The 27,006-nt window shown below is 51.7% G+C and overlaps 1 protein-coding gene across 1 annotated transcript; it reads left to right on the top strand.

Annotated features, from left to right (window-relative positions):
- The first annotated feature begins 966 nt into the window (after positions 1 to 966).
- Positions 967 to 26,371, top strand: LOC128840236 (cathepsin F-like). The gene is made up of 14 exons (XM_054034013.1): positions 967 to 1,184; positions 6,394 to 6,513; positions 15,261 to 15,336; positions 19,071 to 19,171; positions 19,726 to 19,801; positions 20,010 to 20,123; positions 20,371 to 20,516; positions 21,684 to 21,780; positions 22,709 to 22,789; positions 23,455 to 23,574; positions 24,196 to 24,260; positions 24,804 to 24,894; positions 25,488 to 25,546; positions 26,039 to 26,371. The coding sequence occupies exons 1-14, from the start codon at positions 978 to 980 to the stop codon at positions 26,111 to 26,113; spliced, it is 1,428 nt and encodes a 475-aa protein (XP_053889988.1). The 5' UTR covers positions 967 to 977; the 3' UTR covers positions 26,114 to 26,371.
- The last annotated feature ends 635 nt before the right edge of the window (positions 26,372 to 27,006 follow it).

Genomic DNA, 27,006 nt, shown 5'->3' with positions numbered 1-27,006 from the left:
CCATGGGGCAGAAAAATCTTATCACAGGAAAGTGTCTTGGCAGCCAAGAGCCACCCATTGTGTTGGGAAGATTGGCAGAAGCACTGGCCAACATAATCACTTCTACTCTGCAGGTGCTCAGTCCTCAGGTGGTCAATCCTCCGGTGGAGGATGGGCCGTGGTACCTAAGGTAGTTCAGGCAGCTCACGTAAGGGACAGGATTAGAACTTAAAACTATTTTGGCAAATTAAAGTATTCATCTGAAATCAAGACAAAATTCAGTAAAGGCAAGTGCAAAGTATGCTTAGGAAGTCAAAACCAAATGAACCAATACATGACAGGGAAGAGCTGGCTAGGTGGTTGTACTGCTGAAAAGGAGGTGGAGATGAGAGCGGATTACAAATTGGACATGCATCAACAGTGTGATGCAGCTGCAAAAAAGTCTTACTATTCTGGGGTGTTAGCAGGAGTGTTGTGTGTCAGATAGGGGAGGTAATTGTCCTGCTCTACTTCACACTGGTGAGGCCTCAGCTGGAGTACCATACTCAATTGTGGGTGCCACAGCTTAGGAACAATGTGGACAAACTGGAGAGCGTCCAAAGGCTTAGGAAACCTATGAGGAAAGATTTAAAAAACTGGGCATATTTCGTTTTAAGAAGCAGGGGACTGTAATCAAGCACCCAGGGAATTTCAGCTAGCAGTAGCTATGTAGGGCTCATGACATGGGGTGAAGTGGGGCTGATTCTGGTCCCTAGAAGGAAGCAGCTTGTAGGGGGCTCTAGGAGTGTATGTAGGGTGCTTAGGGCACCTGGGGTAGAGAGGCCCTGAGGGGACCCAGGTAGGGTGGGGGACAGCAGCGCGTGAGGGGAAGGGATGGGTGGGGCTCGGTCCCCCTGGCGGCCTAGAGGGGGCGGGCCCGTCTCTATGGCAACGGGGTGCCCCGCCCTACAGCCCATATGCGAGCCCCACGCGGAGGCGGTGCTCATTCTGCGGCCGGGATGCTGCTGCCGCTGCTGCTGGTTGGGCTCCTGCTGCCCGCTGCGCTGGTGGCCGCTCCGGGGGCCGGGGCGCTGCGGGAGCTGGAGGCCGGCCTGGACCCTGCGGCCCTGGAGGCGGCTCGCTTCGCCTTGGAGAGCTACAGCCGGGCAGCGGAGCAGCGCGGGGGGCCGGCCCGGCTGGGGGCTATCCGGCGGGCGCAGGCCCAGGTGAGGGGCCGGGGTACGGGGCTGGGCTGTGGGTAGGGATTGGGACGAGCCGGGTTGAGCGCGGTGCGCGTGCAGGGCCCGGGCCGGCGGTGTCCGGCGACCGGCAGCCTGGCTGGGGATGGGGAGAACGGACTGTGGGTCCGTGTTTGCAGTCACGGACCGGGTGATATGAGCCAGGCAGGGGAGTGATCTGGTTTGTGCTGCGGTGCAGAAGGACTGCAAGCTGCATCATATGACCACGGCCTCGCTGCCTAGGGGTTTGGACTAGGCAGGGTACAGGGCAGAGGGGCTGGGGGCATGGACTGGGTTCTAGTGATGGAGGTGGATTGGTTATGGACTGAGTTATATAGATCAGGGCGTGACGGTGGGGTGCGTAGGGACAGGCTGGGACATATGGACTGGAGTATACTGTACAAGGGCTAGTGGGGTCTGGGGTGGGTTATGTGGACTGTGGTGAGGGGCACAGTGTGTGTTATACGGCTAAAGGCTCTGGCTTGAGTTGTAGACTTGAAGGTCTACACATTGATCATGCAGGGCAAAGGGGTATATTGGGGTACATGGACTGGGATACAGGGCAAAGAGCTGGGGGCATGGACTGGGTTACATGGATTTGGCAATGACAAAAGGAATAGGGATTGCAGCTTGAGGCCTGGGCCTGGTCTATGCTAGAAAATTAGGTCATCTTAACTACATGGGTCAGGGGTGTGACAAGTCCACGCCCTAAGTTTCTGTGTAGCCCGCACTAGGTCGACAGAAGAATTCTTCCATCAACCTAGTTACCGCTTCTTGGGGAGGTGGATTACCTACACCGATGGGAGATCCCCATTGGCACAGGTAGTGTCTACCCTGAAGCGCTACAGTGGCACATCTGTACTGCTGTCGTGTTTTAAATGTAGACAGGCCCTGAGGTAAATGGACCGTTGGGGTTGTAGTTGATATGCTGGGGTATAGCCTGGCCTATACGAGGGTATGGTCTGGGGATAAAGACTAGAATGTACAGTAAAAGCGCTGCTGGTGTCGTTTGAGTTCTATGGACTGAGTGAGGGGTTATAGACAGGTGTACAGGGCAAAAGAACTGTGGGAGATGGGGATTGGGTTATATGGACTAGATTATGTGAACTGGGGCCGTAAACTGGGTTATGTGGACTGGGAGGAATTACTAATTTGTATGATTACTTATGTGTGTTTCTAAGGGCAGTTACCACCCGGTGAATCTGACTTTCCTTCCTAGTACAGTAACAGGAAGGGAACAATTGGAACCTCTGTAGAGTAACAGATTTGTGAGCAAAAGGTTTATAAAGAATCATCCTGCCCGGATAAATGCGATAATTTCCATAGCTAAACAAATGGACACCCGGAGAATCCTGCCATAGGTTGGAATGTTACAAAAACACTTGCTGCAGTCTCTCGCAACATCCTAATTGAAAAATTAATTCAATTTGGCTTGGATCAGAGCGCAGTCATGTGGGCTGAACATTCTCTAAGAGACTAAGGAGATAAACAGGAAGGTGTTCCAGTTGGGGAGGTGCCTAAGTAGTACCATAGGGCATGGCTCTATTTAACTTGATGATTCAGGAGAAATAGCACATGAACGAAATTTGCAGAATATTCTAATAGTGGGAGCAGCTGGAAATACTGTTGAGAACAGAAATAATACAAAACACTCATTCATGTTAGAAAAATGAGCTTTTTCATGGAGATCTGCAGCTAACACGTGAGAGAAAAATTAATCTGAAACCCAGATACTCTAGCTCTCCCTCCATTAATCTGATGCATCAGGCAAAGACTTCAGTTGAGATAAGAAAGTATGAATGCCATTGTACAAGGCACTGGCAAGGCGTCATCTGGAATGCCGTGTTCCATTCTGTTCTGGTCACCCATGTTCAACAAAGATGAATTCAAATTGGCCCAGTACAGAGAAGGGCTCCCAGACTGATGATCGGGGAATGGAGAGCTGATTTTAGGAGAGGAGACTGAAAGAGCTGGATTAGTTTAGCCTGGCCAGGCGAAGGCTGAGAGAGGATCTGGTTGCTCTGTCTAGGTACAGTGGGGGAGACCCCACGGAGGGAAAAGATCTATTGAAGCTAAAGGACAATGTTGGCGAAAGAACAAATGGGGATAAACTGGCCAGGAATCAACTGAGGCTGGAAATGAGAAGAAGGTTTGTGCCCATCCGAGGAGGGAGGGTCTGGAATACCTCCATAGGAGCAGTGCGGGGCAAACAACCCAGCTACGCCGCTACCTCGATATAATGTGACCCGATATAACACGAATTCAGATATAACGTGGTAAAGCAGTGCTCCGGGGGTGGGGTGCTGCGCACTCCAGCGGATCAAAGCAAGTTCAATATAATGCGGTTTCACCTCTAACGCGGTAAGATTTTTTGGCTCCCGAGGACAGCGTTCTATCAAGGTAGAGGTGTAGTTTGAGGATGGAGCTGGATAAGTTTTGGACTGGATTCTATGATGGGGCGTTGCCTGTGATAGTGGGGACTGGACTTGATAACCCAGTAGGTCCCTTGCAGCCCTACATTTCTATTGACTTAAAAGCTGATAAAAGAAAATACATGGTTCACACACCCTGTCGTGACCCTTTGGAACTACTTGCCTCAGGAAGTCATTGATGTCAAGTACTTAGCAAGATTCAAAAAGGGATTGGCCATTTATATGGATCTCAGGAATATTCACAGGTGATATATACATAATGATAACAATTTTGGAAGGGGTATAAAACCCTGTGCTTTAGGGCTTAAGCTGATCTCTGTTAGAGACCAGGGTGAGAGCTAATGGAGTGGAGGGCAGGTTATCCCATATCTTCATACTGTGGGGTTCTTGTACCTTCCTCTGAAGCATCTGGCCACTGTCAGAAACAGGATTTTAACTAGACAGACTTTGGATCTGATCCAGTCTGGTGATTCCTGTGCAAGTTTCTCTTGCAGGGTAGCCCTGGGAAGACACCCTTCCCCCCCTCCTATCCCCTGCAATCTTGCACTCCATTCTAGATCTCTCAGCGCCAGAGGCTTCCTATTCCAGAGCAGAGAGGGCATAGTGTCCTGGGGCTGTGCACGAGGCTGCCTGGAACTAGGTATAACATATGTTCTGCTTCCCATGGCCCCCTGTGGGTCCTGGAAGCTGAGAGTAGCTAGCGTGCAGAGAGCTCCAGCCTCGTCCTTTGCTCTGGGGGTTGGGAGCAGAGTCAGTGCGGAGCCCTCACTCCAGCTCTACCCTGACTGGCACGGGAGATATTCTCAAGGGGCAGTTTACTTCTATGCCAGGGCTCTTAGGAGCTACACTAATATAACTACTAACTTTAAGATCCCTTTGCAGTGCCAGAGTGGTGTGACTGAGGATTCAGACCCGCTATTCTGGATTTGTAACCAGCAGGAATTAATTAACATAATTAACAATATGTAGCATCTTTCCACTTACGAAGCCCTGTACAAAAGTACGTGATTAACCCTTCCAGATGCTGGTAAATAAGAAGATGTAATAATTAATCCACACACTTCGCACATGACAAATAAACCAGTTATCGGAACTCAAAATAGGGCAAAGCATTCTAAGCTAGCAGGAGACTCGAGAGGCGAGGAAATCCTATTAGGGTATGTCTGCACTGCAGGGGGAGGTGTAACTCCCAGCCCAGGCAGACGTGCACAGGCTAGCTCTGCTTGAGCAAGCGTGCCATAAATAGCAGCAAGTCTGCGGGGGTACGGGCAGTGGTTTGGGCTTGCTGCCCAAGTCCAATCCTGTTGGAGATCCTAGGTATGTACTCAAGCGATGGCTTGGACTAGCCACTTGGGTACGTTCCTAGGATCTCAGATGGGCTTGCATTCTGGTGGCTAGCCATTTTTATCATGCTAGGGCACGTACACCTACCCCCACTGGGAATTACACCTCCCAACTGCAGCATAGACACACCCTTAGAGAGAACTTGCTAATGGACCTTCATGTTCCCCTGTTAGTCACAGCTAGGCCAGCACAGGACTGTCTTCTGGAGATAACCCAGTTATTGTCTTTACATCCCTAAGTGTTGGTACATTCCATTTTACTTATACCTTTGCATTACTGGTTGGAACAATGAGGAATAGACCAGACAGTTTCACTCTTGTTTCTAGTCAATTTTGCTTTTCAAGTTTGGCTAGCATATTGGAGGCTGGTCTAAAAGTTATGTTCCAATTCAACCACACGTTATTGGGCTAGATGCAGGAATCGCTGGGTGAAATTCTCTGCCTTTGTCAGGCTCCTGCCTGATCATAGTGATCCCCTCCTGGCTTAAAATCTGCAAATTTAGCACAGATCTACCCTCAAACTTCAGACTAGTGCTGGGAGATCTATAGTTTTATAAAGAACTGCGTCTGGTAGATTACTTTCTGATTGCTTGTTACCTCTGTGTGTAGCATCAATGAGACCAGTACGGGAGTAAATCGCCCAATTGTGGGGGCCACATTTTAGAAAGAATGTTGAAAAATTGGAGAGGGTGCTGAGAAGAGGGCTGGGAAAAAATGCCTGACAGTGAGAAACTTAAGGAGTGCTGCCTGTTTAGCTTCTCAAAATTATCAAAAGGTGACTTGATCCTAGTGTGAAAGTACCCTCGCAGGGAGAAAATCCTAGGTACTAAAGGGCTCTTTAGTGGAGAAAGGCAGAACAAGAACCAGTGGCTGAAGTTAAAACCAGACACATTGCCATTAAAAATAAGATGCACATTTTTACCAATTAGGGATTAACCCTCAGAACTAACTCTCAAGGGAAGTGGTGGGTTCCCCATCTCTTGATGTCTGTGAATCCAGACCTGGCTGCCTTTCTGGAAGGTGTTTTAGCCAAACACAAGTTATTGGGCTTAACACAGGGGTGACTGTGGGATATTCTCTGAATTGTGCTATACGGGAGGTCAGAGTAGATGATCTAATGGTCATGCTTTATAAATGCTTTATATGCGCCTGTATAAGAAATAAGCTATGAAATCTGAACCCAAGTTTGTCCCAACAAGATCCCTGTAGCATCCTTTGCTGTAGAGATGAGCCAGAACTTGGCTGTAATGAATATTGAGGGGAATCTTTATCCAGGCAGCTGGACACAGGCAAACTCTGGTGTTCTGTCTTCACCAGTTCCCCATTTATTGTCACTGAATGTTAAGTTCTAGGCTGGGGTCTGCAGGAATGGAGCAGACGGTGCCATGCTCTGCCTACCCGAGAACTGTGCTCTGTCTGCAGGTGGTGAATGGGATCAAGTACTATCTGGATGTGACCCTGCTGAAGTCACCGTGTAGCCAGCACCGATTCACAAACCAGGATGCTGCTATCTGTGAAAATTCAGTGGAGCCGGAGCAAATAGTAAGGACCAGGTGCTGGGTTGTGGTTTTGTTTTGGGTCTGTCACAGATCCACCCTCTTGGTGCAACACCCCCAGCTTTGGCACAGTCTCTTGGAGGAACCCCCTCAATGCACCAGATCCCCAACGGGGGGGGGGAGGTCTCACCGCTTCTGTAGACTGAACCTGTGCGGTTCCAGCACTCCTGCTTCACGCTGTGAGCTCTCTTCAGTGAGTCCAGCTGAGAGAGACTCCTGGTTAATGTACCTAGCCCAGCCTTTGCAGTGACACTCAAACAGTGTTGTCAAAACAGTCGGGTTTATTAGTCAGCTGGAACACCGCGTAGGCCGTCCTTAGGTGAGCACAGAGAAATGAAGGTCAAAGCCTAGTCCTGGTCCATTCTGGCCAGCGCATAGCCCAGCAAGCTGTAGTGAACGCCAGGTTCAGGCTGTCTCTCTCTGTCTGATGTCCTTGGTCAGCTCCAAGGTGAGAACCCAGACTCCATCCAGCAGCCAGTTCCTATCCCCCACCTCCCACCTTCCAAGTCCTTTGTTCTGGAGCTGGGTGGTCTTGCTCAGCTTCCCTGCTGAGAGGTGGGGAAATCCATCTCCCTCTGGATAAAGAGTTTTTGCGAACAGGGGCTGCTAACAGGGAGTTTCGCAAGGGAGTTCTCCAGGTGAAGGAGGAGCAATACAGCAACCTTTTGGGGTAAGTGACTGTCTGTAGTGTGTGTTTGTTTGTGTTTGAGGGTTACTTGCTGTGTGCTGAGCTTGTGTTTGTCAGTCTGTTTGTTTGTTTTGGTTGTTTGAAGGACCGTGTGCTGTGGCTGGCAGTTGGAAGCTGTGAGCTTCAAAGGAAGGTTTGAAAGCTAGAAGCCTCTGGTAAGTGGCTGAGCCTTAATCAGTGGGCGGGGCATTCATACAGGCCAGGGCTTTATAAAGCAGCGCACAAGCGACCAGGGAGCTTTGCGACCAGGGGCTGCTAACAGGGAGTTTCGCAAGGGAGTTCTCCAGGTGAAGGAGGAGCAATACAGCAACCTTTTGGGGTAAGTGACTGTCTGTAGTGTGTGTTTGTTTGTGTTTGAGGGTTACTTGCTGTGTGCTGAGCTTGTGTTTGTCAGTCTGTTTGTTTGTTTTGGTTGTTTGAAGGACCGTGTGCTGTGGCTGGCAGTTGGAAGCTGTGAGCTTCAAAGGAAGGTTTGAAAGCTAGAAGCCTCTGGTAAGTGGCTGAGCCTTAATCAGTGGGCGGGGCATTCATACAGGCCAGGGCTTTATAAAGCAGCGCACAAGCGACCAGGGAGCTTTGCGAACAGGGGCTGCTAACAGGGAGTTTCGCAAGGGAGTTCTCCAGGTGAAGGAGGAGCAATACAGCAACCTTTTGGGGTAAGTGACTGTCTGTAGTGTGTGTTTGTTTGTGTTTGAGGGTTACTTGCTGTGTGCTGAGCTTGTGTTTGTCAGTCTGTTTGTTTGTTTTGGTTGTTTGAAGGACCGTGTGCTGTGGCTGGCAGTTGGAAGCTGTGAGCTTCAAAGGAAGGTTTGAAAGCTAGAAGCCTCTGGTAAGTGGCTGAGCCTTAATCAGTGGGCGGGGCATTCATACAGGCCAGGGCTTTATAAAGCAGCGCACAAGCGACCAGGGAGCTTTGCGAACAGGGGCTGCTAACAGGGAGTTTCGCAAGGGAGTTCTCCAGGTGAAGGAGGAGCAATACAGCAACCTTTTGGGGTAAGTGACTGTCTGTAGTGTGTGTTTGTTTGTGTTTGAGGGTTACTTGCTGTGTGCTGAGCTTGTGTTTGTCAGTCTGTTTGTTTGTTTTGGTTGTTTGAAGGACCGTGTGCTGTGGCTGGCAGTTGGAAGCTGTGAGCTTCAAAGGAAGGTTTGAAAGCTAGAAGCCTCTGGTAAGTGGCTGAGCCTTAATCAGTGGGCGGGGCATTCATACAGGCCAGGGCTTTATAAAGCAGCGCACAAGCGACCAGGGAGCTTTGCGAACAGGGGCTGCTAACAGGGAGTTTCGCAAGGGAGTTCTCCAGGTGAAGGAGGAGCAATACAGCAACCTTTTGGGGTAAGTGACTGTCTGTAGTGTGTGTTTGTTTGTGTTTGAGGGTTACTTGCTGTGTGCTGAGCTTGTGTTTGTCAGTCTGTTTGTTTGTTTTGGTTGTTTGAAGGACCGTGTGCTGTGGCTGGCAGTTGGAAGCTGTGAGCTTCAAAGGAAGGTTTGAAAGCTAGAAGCCTCTGGTAAGTGGCTGAGCCTTAATCAGTGGGCGGGGCATTCATACAGGCCAGGGCTTTATAAAGCAGCGCACAAGCGACCAGGGAGCTTTGCGAACAGGGGCTGCTAACAGGGAGTTTCGCAAGGGAGTTCTCCAGGTGAAGGAGGAGCAATACAGCAACCTTTTGGGGTAAGTGACTGTCTGTAGTGTGTGTTTGTTTGTGTTTGAGGGTTACTTGCTGTGTGCTGAGCTTGTGTTTGTCAGTCTGTTTGTTTGTTTTGGTTGTTTGAAGGACCGTGTGCTGTGGCTGGCAGTTGGAAGCTGTGAGCTTCAAAGGAAGGTTTGAAAGCTAGAAGCCTCTGGTAAGTGGCTGAGCCTTAATCAGTGGGCGGGGCATTCATACAGGCCAGGGCTTTATAAAGCAGCGCACAAGCGACCAGGGAGCTTTGCGAACAGGGGCTGCTAACAGGGAGTTTCGCAAGGGAGTTTGGAAGGGGAGCAGGAAGGGGGCGAGGGTCCCTTGCCGGTTCCATCTGTTTTCTCTTGATTCCCCTTAATACCTATAAAGCAACTACATTCTAACTGTTTGCTTAAACAACCCTTTCAGCTGACAGGGGGCTGCAGACGGGAGTTTGACAGAGGGAGGCTTACGATGGTTAGGAAGACCCGCAACACCTGTGCCAGCACTGCTACTGTCTCCTCCACCTGTGCCTGTAGCCAGACAGAGTGCCTAAGCATGGATGCCTCTACCCAGATCCTGGTGTGGTTTTGCAAAGACTGTAACTTGCAATTTCCACTTACGGATATCCAGGCTGGGGGGACCATCCAATGTGAAAGGTGCCTGCTGGTGGAATCTCTCAGGCAGCAGGTGAGAGAGCTACAGGAGGAGGTGGCTAGGTTGAGGAGCATCCGTATCCACGAGCAATTCCTCGACAGTGTCCATGTGGAGACAGCTGAGGTAGCTGTCCCAGTACACAGGACTGCTGATACACCACTGGTGGAGGAGGAGATGGCTCAGGGTGGACGCTGGCAGCTGGTTACTTCTGGCAGCAGGCAGTGCTCCACCCTTGCTCCGAACCCTCCTGCCGTGGTTATAGGTAACCGTTATGCTCTTCTTGATACAGGAAAGAAGGAATCACTCCCTACAGTAAAGGAGGAGAAGCCTCGTACCCCTAAGGCTGGAGAGTCTGCTGCCACCACTGCAAATAGGAAACGTAGGGTAGTGGTGGTCGGAGACTCTCTGCTGAGGGGGACGGAGGCGCCCATCTGTCGCCCTGACATTTCATCTCGAGAGGTATGCTGCCTGCCGGGGGCCCGTATCCGAGACGTTACGGAGGCATTGTCGAGGATTATCCGGCCCTCTGACTACTACCCCATGCTACTCATCCATGTGGGCACAAATGATACTGCGCGGTGTGACACTGAGCGGATCAAGAGTGACTACAGGGCTCTGGGAGCACGGGTGAAGGAGTTTGGAGCACAGGTGGTATTCTCTTCAATTCTTCCTGTTAAAGGTAGGGGCCCGGGCAGAGACAGATGCATCATGGAGGTGAATGCCTGGCTGCGAAGATGGTGTCGCCAGGAGGGCTTTGGCTTCCTAGACCACGGGATGCTATTCGAGGAAGGACTGCTAAGCAGAGATGGCGTTCACCTTTCGAGGAGAGGGAAGACCCTATTCGGACACAGACTGGCTAACCTAGTGAGGAGGGCTTTAAACTAGGTTCGACGGGGACAGGTGAGCAAAGCCCACAGGTAAGTGGGGAACATGGAGACCGGGGAAATGAGTCGGAAACAAGAGGGAGTGTGGGCTATATTGGCAGAGAGAAAGGAGAGTCAGGAAAAAACTGGGAGGAAAGATCAAACCAGTATTTTAGATGCCTATATACAAATGCGAGAAGTATGGGGAATAAGCAGGAAGAACTGGAAGTGCTAATAAATAAATACAACTATGACATTGTTGGCATCACTGAAACTTGGTGGGATAATACACATGATTGGAATGTTGGTGTGGATGGGTACAGCTTGCTCAGGAAGGATAGACAGGGGAAAAAGGGAGGAGGTGTTGCCTTATATATTAAAAATGTACACACTTGGACAGAGGTAGAGATGGACATAGGAGACGGAAGTGTTGAGAGTCTCTGGGTTAGGCTTAAAGGGGCAAAAAACAAGGGAGATGTCATGCTAGGCGTCTACTACAGGCCACCTAACCAGGTGGAAGAGGTGGATGAGGCTTTTTTCAAGCAACTAACAAAATCATCCAAAGCCCAAGACTTGGTGGTGATGGGGGACTTCAACTATCCGGATATATGTTGGGAAAATAACACAGCGGGGAACAGACTATCCAACAAATTCTTGGACTGCATTGGAGACAACTTTTTATTTCAGAAGGTTGAAAAAGCTACTAGGGGGGAAGCTGTTCTAGACTTGATTTTAACAAATAGGGAGGAACTCGTTGAGAATGTGAAAGTAGAAGGCAGCCTGGGTGAAAGTGATCATGAAATCATAGACTTTGCAATTCTAAGGAAGGGTAGAAGGGAGAACAGCAAAATAGAGACAATGGATTTCAGGAAGGCAGATTTTGGGAAGCTCAGAGAGCTGATAGGTAAGGTCCCATGGGAATCAAGACTGAGGGGAAAAACAACTGAGGAGAGTTGGCAGTTTTTCAAAGGGACACTATTAAGGGCCCAAAAGCAAGCTATTCCGCTGGTTAGGAAAGATAGAAAATGTGGCAAAAGACCACCTTGGCTTAACCACGAGATCTTGCACGATCTAAAAAATAAAAAGGAGTCATATAAAAAATGGAAACTAGGACAGATTACAAAGGATGAATATAGGCAAACAACACAGGAATGCAGGGGCAAGATTAGAAAGGCAAAGGCACAAAATGAGCTCAAACTAGCTACGGGAATAAAAGGAAACAAGAAGACTTTTTATCAATACATTAGAAGCAAGAGGAAGACCAAAGACAGGGTAGGCCCACTGCTTAGTGAAGAGGGAGAAACAGTAACAGGAAACTTGGAAATGGCAGAGATGCTTAATGACTTCTTTGTTTCGGTCTTCACCGAGAAGTCTGAAGGAATGCCTAACATAGTGAATGCTAATGGGAAGGGGGTAGGTTTAGCGGATAAAATAAAAAAAGAACAAGTTAAAAATCACTTAGAAAAGTTAGATGCCTGCAAGTCACCCGGGCCTGATGAAATGCATCCTAGAATACTCAAGGAGCTAATAGAGGAGGTATCTGAGCCTCTAGCTATTATCTTTGGAAAGTCATGGGAGACGGGAGAGATTCCAGAAGACTGGAAAAGGGCAAATATAGTGCCCATCTATAAAAAGGGAACTAAAAACAACCCAGGTAACTACAGACCAGTTAGTTTAACTTCTGTGCCAGGGAAGATAATGGAGCAAGTAATTAAGGAAATCATCTGCCAACACTTGGAAGGTGGTAAGGTGATAGGGAATAGCCAGCATGGATTTGTGAAGAACAAATCATGTCAAACCAATCTGATAGCTTTCTTTGATAGGATAACGAGCCTTGTGGATAAGGGTGAAGCGGTGGATGTGGTATACCTAGACTTTAGTAAGGCATTTGATACGGTCTCGCATGATATTCTTATCGATAAACTAGGCAAATACAAATTAGATGGGGCTACTATAAGGTGGGTGCATAACTGGCTGGATAATCGTACTCAGAGAGTTGTTATTAATGGTTCCCAATCCTGCTGGAAAGGCGTAACGAGTGGGGTACCGCAGGGGTCTGTTTTGGGACCGGCTCTGTTCAATATCTTCATCAACGACTTAGATATTGGCATAGAAAGTACGCTTATTAAGTTTGCGGATGATACCAAACTGGGAGGGATTGCAACTACTTTGGAGGACAGGGTCATAATTCAAAATGATCTGGACAAATTGGAGAAATGGTCTGAGTTAAACAGGATGAAGTTTAACAAAGACAAATGCAAAGTGCTCCACTTAGGAAGGAAAAATCAATTTCACACATACAGAATGGGAAAAGACTGTCTAGGAAGGAGTACGGCAGAAAGGGATCTAGGGGTTATAGTGGACCACAAGCTAAATATGAGTCAACAGTGTGATGCTGTTGCAAACAAAGCAAACATGATTCTGGGATGCATTAACAGGTGTGTTGTGAGCAAGACACGAGAAGTCATTCTTCCGCTCTACTCTGCTCTGGTTAGGCCTCAGCTGGAGTATTGTGTCCAGTTCTGGGCGCCGCATTTTAAAAAAGATGTGGAGAAACTGGAAAGGGTCCAAAGAAGAGCAACAAGAATGATTAAAGGTCTTGAGAACATGACCTATGAAGGAAGGCTGAAAGAATTGGGTTTGTTTAGTTTGGAAAAGAGAAGACTGAGAGGGGACATGATAGCAGTTTTCAGGTATATAAAAGGGTGTCATAAGGAGGAGGGAGAGAACTTGTTCACCTTAGCCTCTAAGGATAGAACCAGAAACAATGGGTTTAAACTGCAGCAAGGGAGGTCTAGATTGGACATTAGGAAAAAGTTCCTAACTGTCAGGGTGGTTAAACACTGGAACAAATTGCCTAGGGAGGTTGTGGAATCTCCGTCTCTGGAGATATTTAAGGGTAGGTTAGATAAATGTCTACTAGGGATGGTCTAGGCAGTATTTGGTCCTGCCATGCGGGCAGGGGACTGGACTCGATGACCTCTCGAGGTCCCTTCCAGTCCTAGAATCTATGAATCTATGAATCTATGAATCTATGGATCATTAGTTGTTAGGTGTCAGTGTCCTGGTGACTGGATTTGCCGCTGGCTTCTCGGATTCTCCATTGATACGGGGTCACCCTCGGCCAGTCCTTTTTAATGACCCATTCAGGCTCAGACAGACAGTCCTTTTCCCCCCCACTGGGCAGCCATACAAAATGTAGAGGAAACCGAGGCACACACAGGGGCTGTAAAAATATTACGGAAAAATCCTGTTTCATCACAGGGTCCACATAATCGGATCCTCCCACTCTTAATAGGTCAATTAAACTGGTGTGACTCTAGTGTCGTATCATTGACCTCCATGGAATTAGGGCTAGATTCTCTCTGTGCACCAAGATAAATGTGGATTCATCTCACTGATTTGAATGAGGTGATTCTGGGTTTACACTGCTATCACAGAGAGCAGAATCTGGGCAGAGATATTATGAATCACTGCCTTTCTCCTTCCCCCAGTAACTCCAGGAGTTCTGAAATCGTGGACACCTAGCAAGGGCCACATCTCCAACTGGGTAGGAGCCCAAAGGATACACTTAATTTGCGTTAAATGGAACAGGTATGAAGGTATGGCCGAGGGTACTGCAGCTCCCAGCATATCTTGCTTCATCTTGATTCAAGTGGAGGCCAGTTATTGTTGAGCATGGCATCCTGGGATCTGTAGTTTCCACGGCTCTGCTTTAAGAGAAGGCAGACAGTTAGGATCCCAGTGAGTGGACACATAGGGAGGTCTCATCTGGGATGCAGTAAGATGTGGGGTGGTGTTTGGGGATTGGACTTTTCCAATTCCTGATTGGGATTCTAGAAGGGGATGTTGTTCCCAAAGCATGATGGGGGGAGAACTCTGTGGGCGACCCCCCCCCCCGCACCACCCCTGTCCTGTGCACACACCACTCTTACAGGCAAACACATTCCTTAGGGTCAGAGTAGGAGAACTGGAGAAACTATAGGGACTTCATAGCAGTGTCAGGATAGAGATGGGATCTACCTATTTCAGAAGCAGCATCACTACCACTTGAGCTCCAGGAGAATTGCTCCTGGGTGTTTACAGTATGGGGGCTAAGACACACAGCTGATTGTCTTCTACTGGTTGAAATCAGAAGCAAGGGCACGTGTGTATGTACACGCACACCAGTGCAAGTTTCTTAAAGTATTAAAATGGGGTATCACAAGCAGGCAGTGGAGCTGGGGCTCTGGGAGATGGCTTTGAAACTAAACAGGGACGTTACTAACACAGAACCCAGGAGCCTGGTTACATTGTAAGCGACCTGCTGGTCTGTATTTGTCCTGTGTCAGACTCTCCAGTCATTGTCCTGTGAGCCAGGCCTCTGTCTGTTGAATCCTCTCATTTGTTGTCTTGTGACCTGGCATTAGCCCAAACACACTGTAACTAGGGGATCTTTTTATAGCTTTCATTAGTGGAGGATCAGCTGAGTAACTCGGGTTCAGCCTGTTGACTGGAAGGATTCTGCTCTTCTCTGGCCCCTTTCAGCTGTGGGTCCCAGAGCATTTTACAAATAAGCTAAGACACATGCACCCCATCCAGGAGTTAGAGAAACACAGGCCCCATTTTACAGAGTACAGCTGAGGGGCTTCCCCAGCATCGCATGTTATGAGCAGAAGTAATAATAGAACCCAGGAGTCCTGACTCTCCCAGCCCTTCCGTTCTAACCCAGCAGACCCCACTGTCCTCTCAGAGCCAGGAACAGAACCCCCCACCACCATCACCATGCCCTGCCAATCCATTCGTCCCTGCAGCCTCCAGGCAGGTTTCTGTAACGTTCATTTCTGAAATTTTGACGCAAGGCCTGTTTTTTTCTCTCTCTCCTGGAAGTCTTGTCACTTTGAGGTCTGGAGTCAGCCCTGGATGAACAGACAGAAGCTGGTGAAGCAGGAATGTCGTCCAGCTGGTATGGCGAGTCTGCATGGGTGTCATCCCTTTAAAGGATCCTGACTAGAATGTAAACAAGAGCATTAAGTCTGGAATCAAAGCCACACCCCTCCACCACCTGCACACTTGGCATAGGGCCACTTACCATGTATTTCCTGGGTGGAAGGAACTGGTTATGGAAGCTTTAATCCACTTCTGGCCATTAAAGAGTCATTTGGCACTTTCCCAAATAGCTGTCTGTTAATCCAATCTCCTGGCCAGGCTCCAGCTCGGCTGCTTCCCCTCTGTTGACCTTAATTCCCCCCTTGTCCTCCCCTCCCCACCTGCTGTGTAGCATTGCTGTGCACTGTTGCAGAGCTGCCTTGTCTCATCCCAGAAGTGGCTGCATGTCAGCAATACCTGCATTGGTGAGATGAGACCACTCCTGGGATGCTGCATCCAGATTGGCAGACGCACCGTGAAAAAGATGGTGACAGCTTTGGAAAGGGTTCAGAGAAGATCTACAATATTCATCTGTTCTAAGGAACCATTGTGATCATCCGGCCTCCTGCAGAACACAGGCCATAGGCTGGCCCTGAATTAATTCCTGGCTGAACTAGAGCAGAGATTTTAGAAAAACACCTCGTCTTGATTTAAACATTCCCAGTGGTGGAGAATCTACCCCAGCCCTGGGTCTGTTGTTCCGACGGTTAATTCCCCTCACGGGTAAAAATGTGTTTCCCGTTTCCAGTCTGAATTTGTTCAGCTTCTGGCGTGAATGATTCCCGTTCTGGAAAAGCTGTCTGGAGTGAGAGACTAAGGCCTGCTGTAGATCCTGTTTTGTCCTGGTATAGCTATGCCAGTTAGTGGTTCTGTATAACATAGACAATGTTTCACTGTCATAGTGATATCCACCCAGCCCTAGTGTGGATGCAGTTTCCTGGGGTAAACGTGCCTTTCCCAGAATAGCTTATTCCCCTTCCTGTACAGGCATACGCCTATCTATCCCCGTATAACTGCATGCACACAGAGGGGGTTGTACCACATTAACTAGACTGGTATAAAGAACAGGAGTACTTGTGGCACCTTAGAGACTAACAAATTTATTAGAGCATAAACTTTCGTGGGCTACAGCCCACTTCTTTGGATGCATATGGAGTGGAACATATATTGAGGAGATATATATACACACATACAGAGAGCATGAACAGGTGGGAGTTGTCTTACCAACTCTGAGAGGCCAATTAAGTAAGAGAAAAAACGTTTTAAGTGATTATCAAGTTAGCCCAGTACAGACAGTTTGATAAGAAGTGTGAGAATACTTACAAGGGGAGATAGATTCAATGTTTGTAATGGCTCAGCCATTCCCAGTCCTTATTCAAACCGGAGTTGATTGTATCTAGTTTGCATATCAATTCCAGCTCAGCAGTCTCTCCTTGGAGTCTGTTTTTGAAGTTTTTCTGTTGTAAGATAGCCACCCGCAGGTCTGTCATGGAATGGCCAGACAGGTTAAAGTGTTCTCCCACTGGTTTTTGAGTATTATGATTCCTGATGTCAGATTTGTGTCCATTAATTCTTTTGCATAGAGACTGTCCGGTTTGGCCAATGTACATGGCAGAGGGGCATTGCTGGCACATGATGGCATATATCACATTGGTAGATGTGCAGGTGAACGAGGCCCTGATGGTATGGCTGATGTGATTAGGTCCTATGATGATGTCACTTGAATAGATATGTGGACAGAGTTGGCATCAGGCTTTGTTTCAAGGATAGGTTCCTGGGTCAGTGTTTTTGTTCAGTGATGTGTGGTTGCTGGTGAGTATTTACTTTAGGTTGGGGGGTTGTCTGTAAGCGAGGACAGGTCTGTCTCCCAAGAACTGTGAGAGTAAAGGATCATCTTTCAGGATAGGTTGTAGATCTCTGATGATGTGCTGGAGAGGTTTTAGTTGGGGGCTGAAGGTGACAGTTAGTGGTGTTCTGTTATTTTCTTTGTTGGGCCTGTCTTGTAGGAGGTGACTTCTGGGTACTCGTCTGGCTCTGTCAATCTGTTTTTTCACTTCAGCAGGTGGGTATTGTAGTTTTAAGAATGCTTGATAGAGATCTTGTAGGTGCTTGTCTCTATCTGAGGGATTGGAGCAAATGCGGTTATATCTTAGAGCTTGGCTGTAGACAATGGATCGTGTGGTGTGTCCTGGATGGAAGCTGGAGGCATGTAGGTAAGTGTAGCGGTCAGTAGGTTTCCGGTATAGGGTGGTATTTATGTGACCATCGCTTATTAGCACAGTAGTGTCCAGGAAATGGACCGCTTGTGTGGATTGATCTAGGCTGAGGTTGATGGTGGGATGGAAATTATTGAAATCATGGAACCTATCCTTGTAACAAAGCCCGATGCCAATTCTGTCCACATATCTATTCAAGTGACATCATCATAGGACCTAATCACATCAGCCATATCATCAGGGGCTCGTTCACCTGCACATCTACCAATGTGATATATGCCATCATGTGCCAGCAATGCCCCTCTGCCATGTACATTGGCCAAACCAGACAGTCTCTACGCAAAAGAATTAATGGACACAAATCTGACATCAGGAATCATAATACTCAAAAACCAGTGGGAGAACACTTTAACCTGTCTGGCCATTCAATGACAGACCTGCGGGTGGCTATCTTACAACAGAAAAGCTTCAAAAACAGACTCCAAGGAGAGACTGCTGAGCTGGAATTGATATGCAAACTAGATACAATCAACTCAGGATTGAATAAGGACTGGGAATGGCTGAGCCATTACAAACATTGAATCTATCTTCCCTTGTAAGTATTCTCACACTTCTTATCAAACTGTCTGTACTGGGCTAGCTTGATTATCACTTCAAAAGTTTTTTTCTCTTACTTAATTGGCCTCTCAGAGTTGGTAAGACAACTCCCACCTGTTCATGCTCTCTGTATGTGTGTGTATATATCTCCTCAATATATGTTCCAGTCTATGTAACCGAAGAAGTGGGCTGTAGCCCACGAAAGCTTATGCTCTAATAAATCTGTTAGTCTCTAAGGTGCCACAAGTACTCCTGTTCTTTTTGCGGATACAGACTAACACAGCTGCGACTCTGTAGACTGGTATAGTTCAAGCAATACAATATTTGTGCATAGACTGAGCTCCTTAGAGCCTTAAAGATGAAGATGTGAGTTGAACTCAGGCTGTAAGTGTGTCCCCAGGGAGGAGAGTTTGGAGGGCAGAGGACTCATCAGTTCAGTAGAGAAAGGCAGATTGAGACCCAAAGGCTGAGAACTGAAGACGGACAAGTTCAGGCTAGCAATGAGGTAACATTTTTAACAGGGAGGGGTTTAACTATTGGAACAACTGTCCAAGTGATGAAGAATCCAGCCTGTCCCTGCGAGTTTTTAGGGATTGGATGCATCTCTAAATCTATGCCCTAGCTCAGCCACCAGATATGGGCTGCAGGCAAGAAGGGCCATGGGAGGTTCTCTGGCCTAGGCTATGCAGGAGGTCAGAGTGGATGATCACAATGGTTCCATCTGGCCTTCCAATCTTGGAATCTAGAAAAGTGAATGTGTCATCCGTTGGCTACCAACAGGATAAGGGACCTGCTACTACTGCTAGCCAAGAGAGATCTCCTTTAGCACAAGCAGTGGAGGCTGTTGGGTGTGAAGAAGATGGGCACTGGCCCTTGTTCTCCTGTGGCGTATGAGATCTATACAGTAACTGTATTGGGGCTAACTGCAGTACTCTCGGCTGCCTCCTCTTATGTTTAGAGCCATCAGAGAAGGTCCAAAGCGTGGCATTGCTGGAGCCAGAGGAGCTGGCTCATGCCAAGACACCAGAAGAACCAGTTAGCTTGGAGGCCCTTTCCCAGGTGGGTGGCTGGCTGCCTCACTCCTCCTCCTCTCTAGCCCAGTTTGTCCTGTCTCTTGATGGGCCCCAGTCTCCCTTCTTGCGATGGTAACTCATGGCTCTATCCCAGAAGGGAGAGTGTATGGGGCTGAAACTAGAAGACATGAGGCCGCTTGCTCCCAGGGAAGGGCAGGGGGATGTGGCCTGGATTAGGGGAGTATGTCACGTGGGGCGGGGTGCTTCTCTGGGTTGCATTTCTCCAGTCCCCTCCCGTTATACGCTGCTTCATACCTTCCCCCATGCCACCGCCCTGGCCTCTGGCTCCACCCCCTTGCCACTCGGCCCCTGTGCTGTGCCTCAGCGTGGCACCTCCTCTGGTCACCAGCCCTAAGGCCAACCTCCTGCAATGCTCCAGAGACAGACCTGCTGCAGGAAGAGGCTGAGAATGGGTCTATAGCACCCCCTGCAGCCAGGCACTCGCCTGGCCTTGGCAGATGGCACGTCTTCCAGCATCAGTCACTGAGTTACCGCCTCCAGCCTTCCAGGTCTCTAAGCCGCTTGCCTCCCTGTCCCTAGAATGCCTCCATCCAGCTGATCTCGCTGTTCAAAGACTTCCTGACCACCTACAAGAAGAGCTACAAGGATGAAAGAGGTGAGCTCCAGGTGCTAGCATATCTCTTGGGCCCCCATCCCACCACCTTTGCAGAATCCTGCGAGCCAGCTCCTGTCACCCTTTCAGCTCTTCCCACCTAAGAATCCTTTGCACTGGCTCCTGCAACACGTCAGGGAGCCCCCTGTATCTTGGACACGCTCCCTGTCTCACAATGACTCTGACTCCCTGGGTCTGTTTCCCTGTTTAGAAGCCGAGAGGCGTTTTCAGATCTTCGCGGAGAACCTGGAAAAGGCTCGGACAATCCAGGAGCTGGACCAGGGCACAGCCGAGTATGGAGTCACCAAGTTCAGTGACCTAACGGGTGAGAGGGCGATGGCTTTGGGCTCAGGGTGCCCATGGAGTCGTGGCAGCACACCCTACTGGGAAGGGCTAGGAGCTCCCCGCTCTCTACACGTGGGGCCAGAGCTGGAGTAGCCGGGAGCTCTCCCCACAGCTAGTGCGCCTGCCCCACTCTCTGCAGCACCCCCTGCCAGGGAGATCATAGGCAAGTACCCTGTGTCTCCTGAGTCCTTGGCGTTTCTCCACAGCTGCTTTCTGTCTCATTTCAGAGGAGGAATTTCGCTCCCTGTACCTGAATCCGCTGCTGGCTAAACTCCCGGCCCGGCCCATGAAACCGGCTGCCATCCCCAGCGACCCGCCTCCTGCCGAATGGGACTGGCGGGAGCATGGAGCTGTCACTGACGTCAAGGATCAGGTGGGTTTCCATGGCTACATTAACCCGCCTCCCCTGACAGCAGCAGCTGCAGAGCTTAGGCCAGGGGTGGGCAAACTTTTTGGCCTGAGGGCCGCATCAGGTTTTGGAAATTGTATGGAGGGCTGGTTAGGAGAGGCTGCGCCTCCCCAAACAGCCAGGCATGGCCCGGCCCCTGCCCCCTATCCAACCCCCCCTGCTTCTCGCCCCCTGACAGCACCTCCCCCAGGACCCCTGGCCCATCCACTCCCTGCTCCCTGTCCCCTGATTGCTCCTGGAACCCCCGCCCCTGACTGCCACCCCCATCCAACCCCCCCCCCCTCCTTCCTGACTGCCCCCCGGAACCCCTGCCCCCATTCAACCCTCCTGTTCCCCGCCCTCCGACTGCCCCTCCCCCTATCCACACCCCCACCCCCTGACCACCATCCCAAACTCCCCTGCCCTCTATCCAAGTCCCCCACTCCCTGCCCCCTTACCGCACTGCCTGGAGCACCTGTGGCCGGCGGCATTACAGCCGCGCCGCCCGGCTGGAGCCAGCCACACACTGCGCAGCACAGAGACCGGGTCAGGCCGGGCTCTGCAGCTGCGCTGCTCCAGGAGCTCGCAGCCCACTGCCCAGAGCATTGTGCCAGCGGCAAAGCAAGCTGGGGCTGCGGGGGAGGGGGAACAGCAGGGGAGGGGCCGGGGCTAGCCTCCCAGGCCAGGAGCTCAGGGGCCGGACAGGAGGGTCCCGCAGGCCGGATGTGGCCCGTGGGCTGTAGTTTGCCCACCTCTGGCTTAGGCCAACATAACCTGTTGTGGCACTCTGTCCCCCGCTAGTGGCTAGACCAGGTATAGCAGCTGAGGCTGCTAATGCCTCTGAGCTAATGTACCTGGTTTAGCACAAGCTGTAGAGGCTCAGGGAGGTAGAGCCAGAGGTTGCGGGTTTGATCCCTGCGTGCGACCCTTCCAAGGATGTCATGCCACCAGTGCTAATATAGCTGTCGCTGTCTCATCCCAAAGAGCACAGGCAATGCCCTCTGCTGCGAGAGGCCAGGACAGGAGTAGCTGCGAGTTTCCTTGCAGCCAGCATTCCCGCACCATTTCCTGATGGGGTTTGGGAGAATCTGAGGGTTTGGGACACTGACATGTCACTCGTGGGCCATCATCTGTCTGGCCTTGTGTTTCCAGGGTATGTGCGGCTCCTGCTGGGCTTTCTCTGTCACCGGCAACGTGGAAGGACAGTGGTTCCTGCGCCGGGGGTCTCTTGTCTCGCTGTCGGAGCAGGGTATGTGGCTGGCACTTGTGGCATAGGAGCCAGGACTGGGCTGTGACAGGAATAAGAGGGATCCCTTATCCAGGACCCTGTGGCTCTCCCAGCCTGCACTGCCCAATCTTGCCACACAGGGAGCTCCCTGAGTCCTGGGCTGTTTAGCCAGGAGAGGGAGTGCATGGCATGGCTGGTGCCCCAGAGAGCCTGACCGATTCCCAGGCTCCCTGGACCTAGCTGGTTTCCCTGAGACGATGGCTCTTCGGAAATCCCTGTTAAGAGTCGATCCCTGCACCAGAGTGAAGAACCCAAACTGCCTTCGAGGAGAAGGAGGGCTGGTTGCTGGGTTCCCCCTCCCACTCCTTATTTGGTGTGGGGGTCAGGAGGTGGGAGCTAATCCCCCTTCAGTGCCCTGATCTCCCCAGAGATGTTTGCAGCTTCCACTCTGATTTCAGCACTGTCAGCAAACCTGACCAGGCCTGGGTTGGTGGTAGAGCCAGGCAGCCCCTGTCAAGACCAGGGGACCCTGTCATGTTGAGCTCTACACAAGACCCTGACTGAGGTCGCCCCATGCCCCTGGTCAGACACACTGTGAGACAGTCCCTGCCCTGCAGAGCTTCCATTCTAACTAGACCAGGGGTGGGGGAGAAAATGTGCATGGAGGGGGGAAGGAGCTTGCCCTAGGGTCAGTGTCAGGACTAGGAATAGAACCCAGGTGTCCTAGTCCAGTGGCCCACGCTACCTGCTGAACACCTGTGGCAGAGAGATGTGGAGCAGCCAACCGGGGATGGGGACAACTTTGAGGCCAGCAAAGCTTTGGGAGACCCTAACGGAGCCTCGGGAGTGGCTCCAGCTGGCCATGAGCATCCCAGCTGGGAGGCTGTTCCCTGGGGGGATGGGAGCCTGAGAGCCTCAGGTCAGTAAGAGCCAGTCTCTCCCCCTGCAGAGCTGGTGGACTGCGATGGACTGGACCATGCCTGCGGAGGAGGGCTGCCTTCCAATGCGTACGAGGCCATTGAGCAGCTAGGTGAGCTCAGGACCATCCAGGCCCAATGCAGGGAGGTCAAGGCCTCACCCTGACTGGGGCAAGCAGGTGAAGCTCAAGGGTTGGGCAGTTAAGGAAGATCCTCAGCTATTACTAGCTGAGGTAAAATAGAATAGCAGGGGGCTGTGGGTAGGGGTTGAGGGGCATTGGCAGGGCTGTATGCGTGGGAAACCTAGGGCTGGGGTAGCAGGCGGCTGTGGGTCAGGATTGGGGTCAGAGGCTGAGCTGTGGGTGGGGGTGATGGGGAGCCCAGGGCTGGGGTAGCAAGGGACTGTGGGTCAGGATTGGGGTCAGAGGCTGAGCTGTGGGTGGGGGTGATGGGAAGTCCAGGGCTGGGGTAGCAGGGGGCTGTGGGTCAGGATTGGGGTCAGAGGCTGAGCTGTGGGTGGGGGTGATGGGGAGCCCAGGGCTGGGGTAGCAAGGGACTGTGGGTCAGGATTGGGGTCAGAGGCTGAGCTGTGGGTGGGGGTGATGGGGAGCCCAGGGCTGGGGTAGCAGGGGACTGCGGGTTGGGACTGAGGCGCATCGCAGAGCTTTTCCAAATCCCTATAGTCTTGTACAAGCCCCAGGCGAGTTCCCTGCAGCAGGATCTATCTCTTAGCCCCTGGCATTATTAACCCTCCCTTCCCGGGGATCGCTCCTTCCAGGTGGCCTGGAGACAGAGGGTGATTATAGCTATGAGGGCCACAAGCAGAGCTGCAGCTTCTCCACCACCAAGGTGGCCGTCTACATCAACAGCTCTGTGGAGATCTCCCGTGACGAGACCGGTGAGTCCGGGCTCCTCCTCCTGCCTCTGCCCTGCCTCCTCCTAACTCCAGTCACTGGGGCCTGGTAGGGGGAGGGAGGGAGACTTGGAGCTGCCAGTGGAAAAGACCTGCCCTTCCACACAGCTGTGTGTGTTAGGGTAGATTGGGACCCTGTGTTGTGCCAGGCGCTGTCCAGAGCTCCCAGCCGAGATCTTCCCCCGCGTCATGCCAGGCGCTGCACAGACAGTCCCTGCCCTAAAGAGGGCGGGAGGAGAAAGGCAGGCACAGAGCAGGGAAGGGCCTTGCCCAGGGTCACGTCACGCAGCCTGTTGTGGGTCCAGCCCAGGTCTCCTGAGTCCCAGTCCAGTGCCCTTTCCACTAGATCACGCTGCTCCCCCATACCTGTCCTGGGCAGCGCAGCCACCACCAAGCCTCTGCCAGCTGAGATGCACGTGCCAGAGCCCCAGAGAGTCCTGGCTGCAAGGAGCACAGGGAACCTCATGAGCCATGTGAGGCCGAGACCCCTTGGAGGCTGCTGATGCCTGGCGGATCGTGCCTGTCTGCCCCCTTCCCAGTCAGCCCTGCGATAGACCCAGCGCCCTCCCCGCCACAGCCCAAACTCACCCATCCTGTCCGTTCCAGAGATCGCGGCATGGCTGGCGAAGAACGGACCCATCTCCATCGCACTCAATGCTTTCGCCATGCAGGTGAGCTGACGCTTCGGGGCAGAGCCACCTGCTCCCATGTCCTTATAGACTGGGTGGGATTCCAGTGGAGTTCAGACTCGCTGGTTCATTACAGCCTGGTGTGGCGGGCGGGCGGGGATGCGGCGTGTGCCTCAGATAAAGAGCTGCGTGAAGGCCCTGAGGCTGCTGAGATGTCCTACCCTGGCCCTGGGGCTCTCAGAATGAGGGGTTAAAACCTGGGACCTGAGTTCTAGCCGAAGCCAGGTGGTATTGGATCCAGTGGGATGCCAGAGAATGAGCTGCTGCTCAAATTCAGCAGGGGGGCTCTCCCTTTGCATTCAGTGCTGCCCCAATACCTAAGCCTGGCACTAGGTGGTGCTGTGATGCAGGGCAGGGGCTCAGTAAGGGGCACTTCCCATCCCAGAGACGGTCAGCACCGGGCAAGGGATCCCTGTATAAAGAGCCCTGTGCTCCACCCTAGGGGTAGCTGCATCTCGATGGCATTGTAGGGAATCTGTGCAGTTAGCTGGCTAATGTTATGTTCCTCATCTCCCTCCCCTTCAGTTCTACAGGAGGGGGGTCTCCCACCCCTTCAGGCTCTTTTGCAACCCCTGGATGATTGATCATGCCGTGCTGCTGGTGGGGTATGGGACACGTAAGTGACGCTAGTCTGGAATCCACAGGAGGGCCCCCACCCCTCGGGGACATCAATTCCCTAGGCTCCCTTAGACCTAATGAGCCACCTTGGGCACCATCCTGTTTCCCTCCAGGACTGGCCTTGCTGGCCCTTCCTCCATACTATCCAGCCTAGAGGAGGTAGTTCTTATTGCCACCAGCATGCGTCACTGTTGAGCCAAGTCCCTGCTGCTCCCAGCCCTCTCTCATGGATTTGTAGTGACCAGGGGCACAGAAAGGGGAGGTGGCTAGCTCAAAGGCATAGTGAGTCTGGCAGAATCAGAGAGAAACCCAGGTGTCCTGACTTCCAGCTCTGCTCTAACCACTAGACCCTATTCCTCTCTCAGAGGTGGGGATAGAACCCAGGAGTCTGGGTACTACTATGACCGGTTTCTATAATCTACAGAATCCCTCTTGCTATAAAAGTGGAAGCTGACAGCAGGGGCTCAGGCAGTGCTGGCTAATGATGCAACACTCCCTGGCAGCTTGGGCTCTGCCCCAGCCATGTATCAGGAACTGTCCAGCCCCCTCCCCTCAAGCTTAGCCTTCATGATGGCCCTTTCTACCTTCCAGGTGACCGCACCCCCTTCTGGGCCATCAAAAACAGCTGGGGCAAGAACTGGGGCGAGCAGGTGAGTCCAGTGAGGAGCAGCTGGTGCCCATGCTGTGGGTGTGGGCTGGGATAGAGACTGCTCTGGCCACCTGGCTTTGTTCCTCTCCTCCCAATCCCTCTTCCCCTGCACTGGCTGCCTGGCTTTCCCGTCCTTCCCCCAGTCCCATCTCCAGGGAGGGGAGGCCAGGCATCCTCCCAGCAGCAGCTCAAGCTGGCCTCCCTCTGTTTTCTCCCACGTTTCCAGCCTGGCCTAGTTCCCCAGTATTGTCCCTGGCAGCAGAGAGCCACGGCTGGGCAGCAGGGGGTAGAAAAGGGGGTCTTCCATCAGGGCTGCTGGACACAGACCAATCCCTATGGTTCTCCTGGGATTCCCAGCCTGCACCTCCCAGTCTCGCCACATGGGGGTGCCCAAAGCTAAGCCATAATGAGCAGGTGCTGGGGGAATTAGGCCTGGAGTAGTGGCTTGCTAGCTGATGGGAACCATCAACCCCTCTTTCTTTTCCTTTTCCAGGGCTACTACTACCTGTACCGGGGCAGCAGAGCCTGCGGGATGAACACCATGTGCAGCTCAGCTGTGGTGGACTAGACACTGCAGGACCTCCCCCGCCCCACCTCCCTGTGAATCCCCTCCTCTGTGTCTCGCTACACTGCCCCGGCCCACTAGCTTCCCTAGAGCCTAGGAGAGGGACTTGAGAAGGGGGAAGGGCCCTGGCTAAGCTGGGGGAGATGCCACAGTGTGGAAACGCAAAGGGGCTGGGAAAAGACTTGACTTGGGGCTGGCTGATCAGCAGGATGGGAGAGGCTGGGCCATGCTGGCAGGGGGCACTCATGCATGCATCTTGAGCCCTGGTCTGCCCCCTGCCCTGGAGAATGCCACCCAGAAAGAGCTGCAGAATTTGTCCTTATGGGCCATCTCCCAGGGCTGCATCTTTGCAAGATCTCCCACTGCTGAGGCTCCTGGCTCCCCCCGCCAGTTGAGGTCAGTGGGACAGACTTCGTGGGGTGAAAGGCCACCTAGAGTGGGATGCTGGCGGCACTGGAGCTGCTGCCCAATCTATGCTCCAGTCCCTTGGGCCTCCTCCAGCCATGGGTTTGTGCAATACCCTGGAACGACGTGCCGCTCATCTCATGTTCCTCCCCCGCCCCGCTGAGCTGGAACCAAGGGTCCTGGCTCCTAGCACCAGGGCTGCTTTTCAACCCATGCTCCGAAGGCAGCTCACTCTCTCCTGGCAGAGAAACGATCCCACCCCCCGGGTTTGCTTCCGTTGGTGGATTCAATACAGTCCCTGCCAGCTGTGCCCGTTCCCATCAGGCCAGGGGCGGGAGGGGCACTTCACTAATTTCAATCCCTGGCCCTAATTCTGCTACGCTGCCCCTAGCTGGAGCTGCTGCTTCTCTCTGGAACAGGGGCTGGGCCTGCTGGTTTCTATTTTTCTAGCCTGCCTGGCTGGGTCTATTACAGGGAATCACTAATGATTA

The sequence above is a fragment of the Malaclemys terrapin genome, chromosome 7 (genome assembly GCF_027887155.1).
Source record: "Malaclemys terrapin pileata isolate rMalTer1 chromosome 7, rMalTer1.hap1, whole genome shotgun sequence".
Classification (NCBI taxonomy): domain Eukaryota; kingdom Metazoa; phylum Chordata; order Testudines; family Emydidae; genus Malaclemys; species Malaclemys terrapin.
Note: the sequence above shows the minus strand (reverse complement) of the source record. Positions and strands in the feature narration are given on the sequence as shown.

Bases quoted from the DNA above. Each gene is read 5' to 3' on its own strand.
- LOC128840236 (XM_054034013.1), top strand. From the start codon at position 978: ATGCTGCTGCCGCTGCTGCTGGTTGGGCTCCTGCTGCCCGCTGCGCTG. The intron at 1,185-6,393 runs GTGAGGGGCCGG...CTCTGTCTGCAG, and splicing joins TCCGGCGGGCGCAGGCCCAG to GTGGTGAATGGGATCAAGTA. The intron at 20,124-20,370 runs GTGAGAGGGCGA...GTCTCATTTCAG, and splicing joins CAAGTTCAGTGACCTAACGG to AGGAGGAATTTCGCTCCCTG.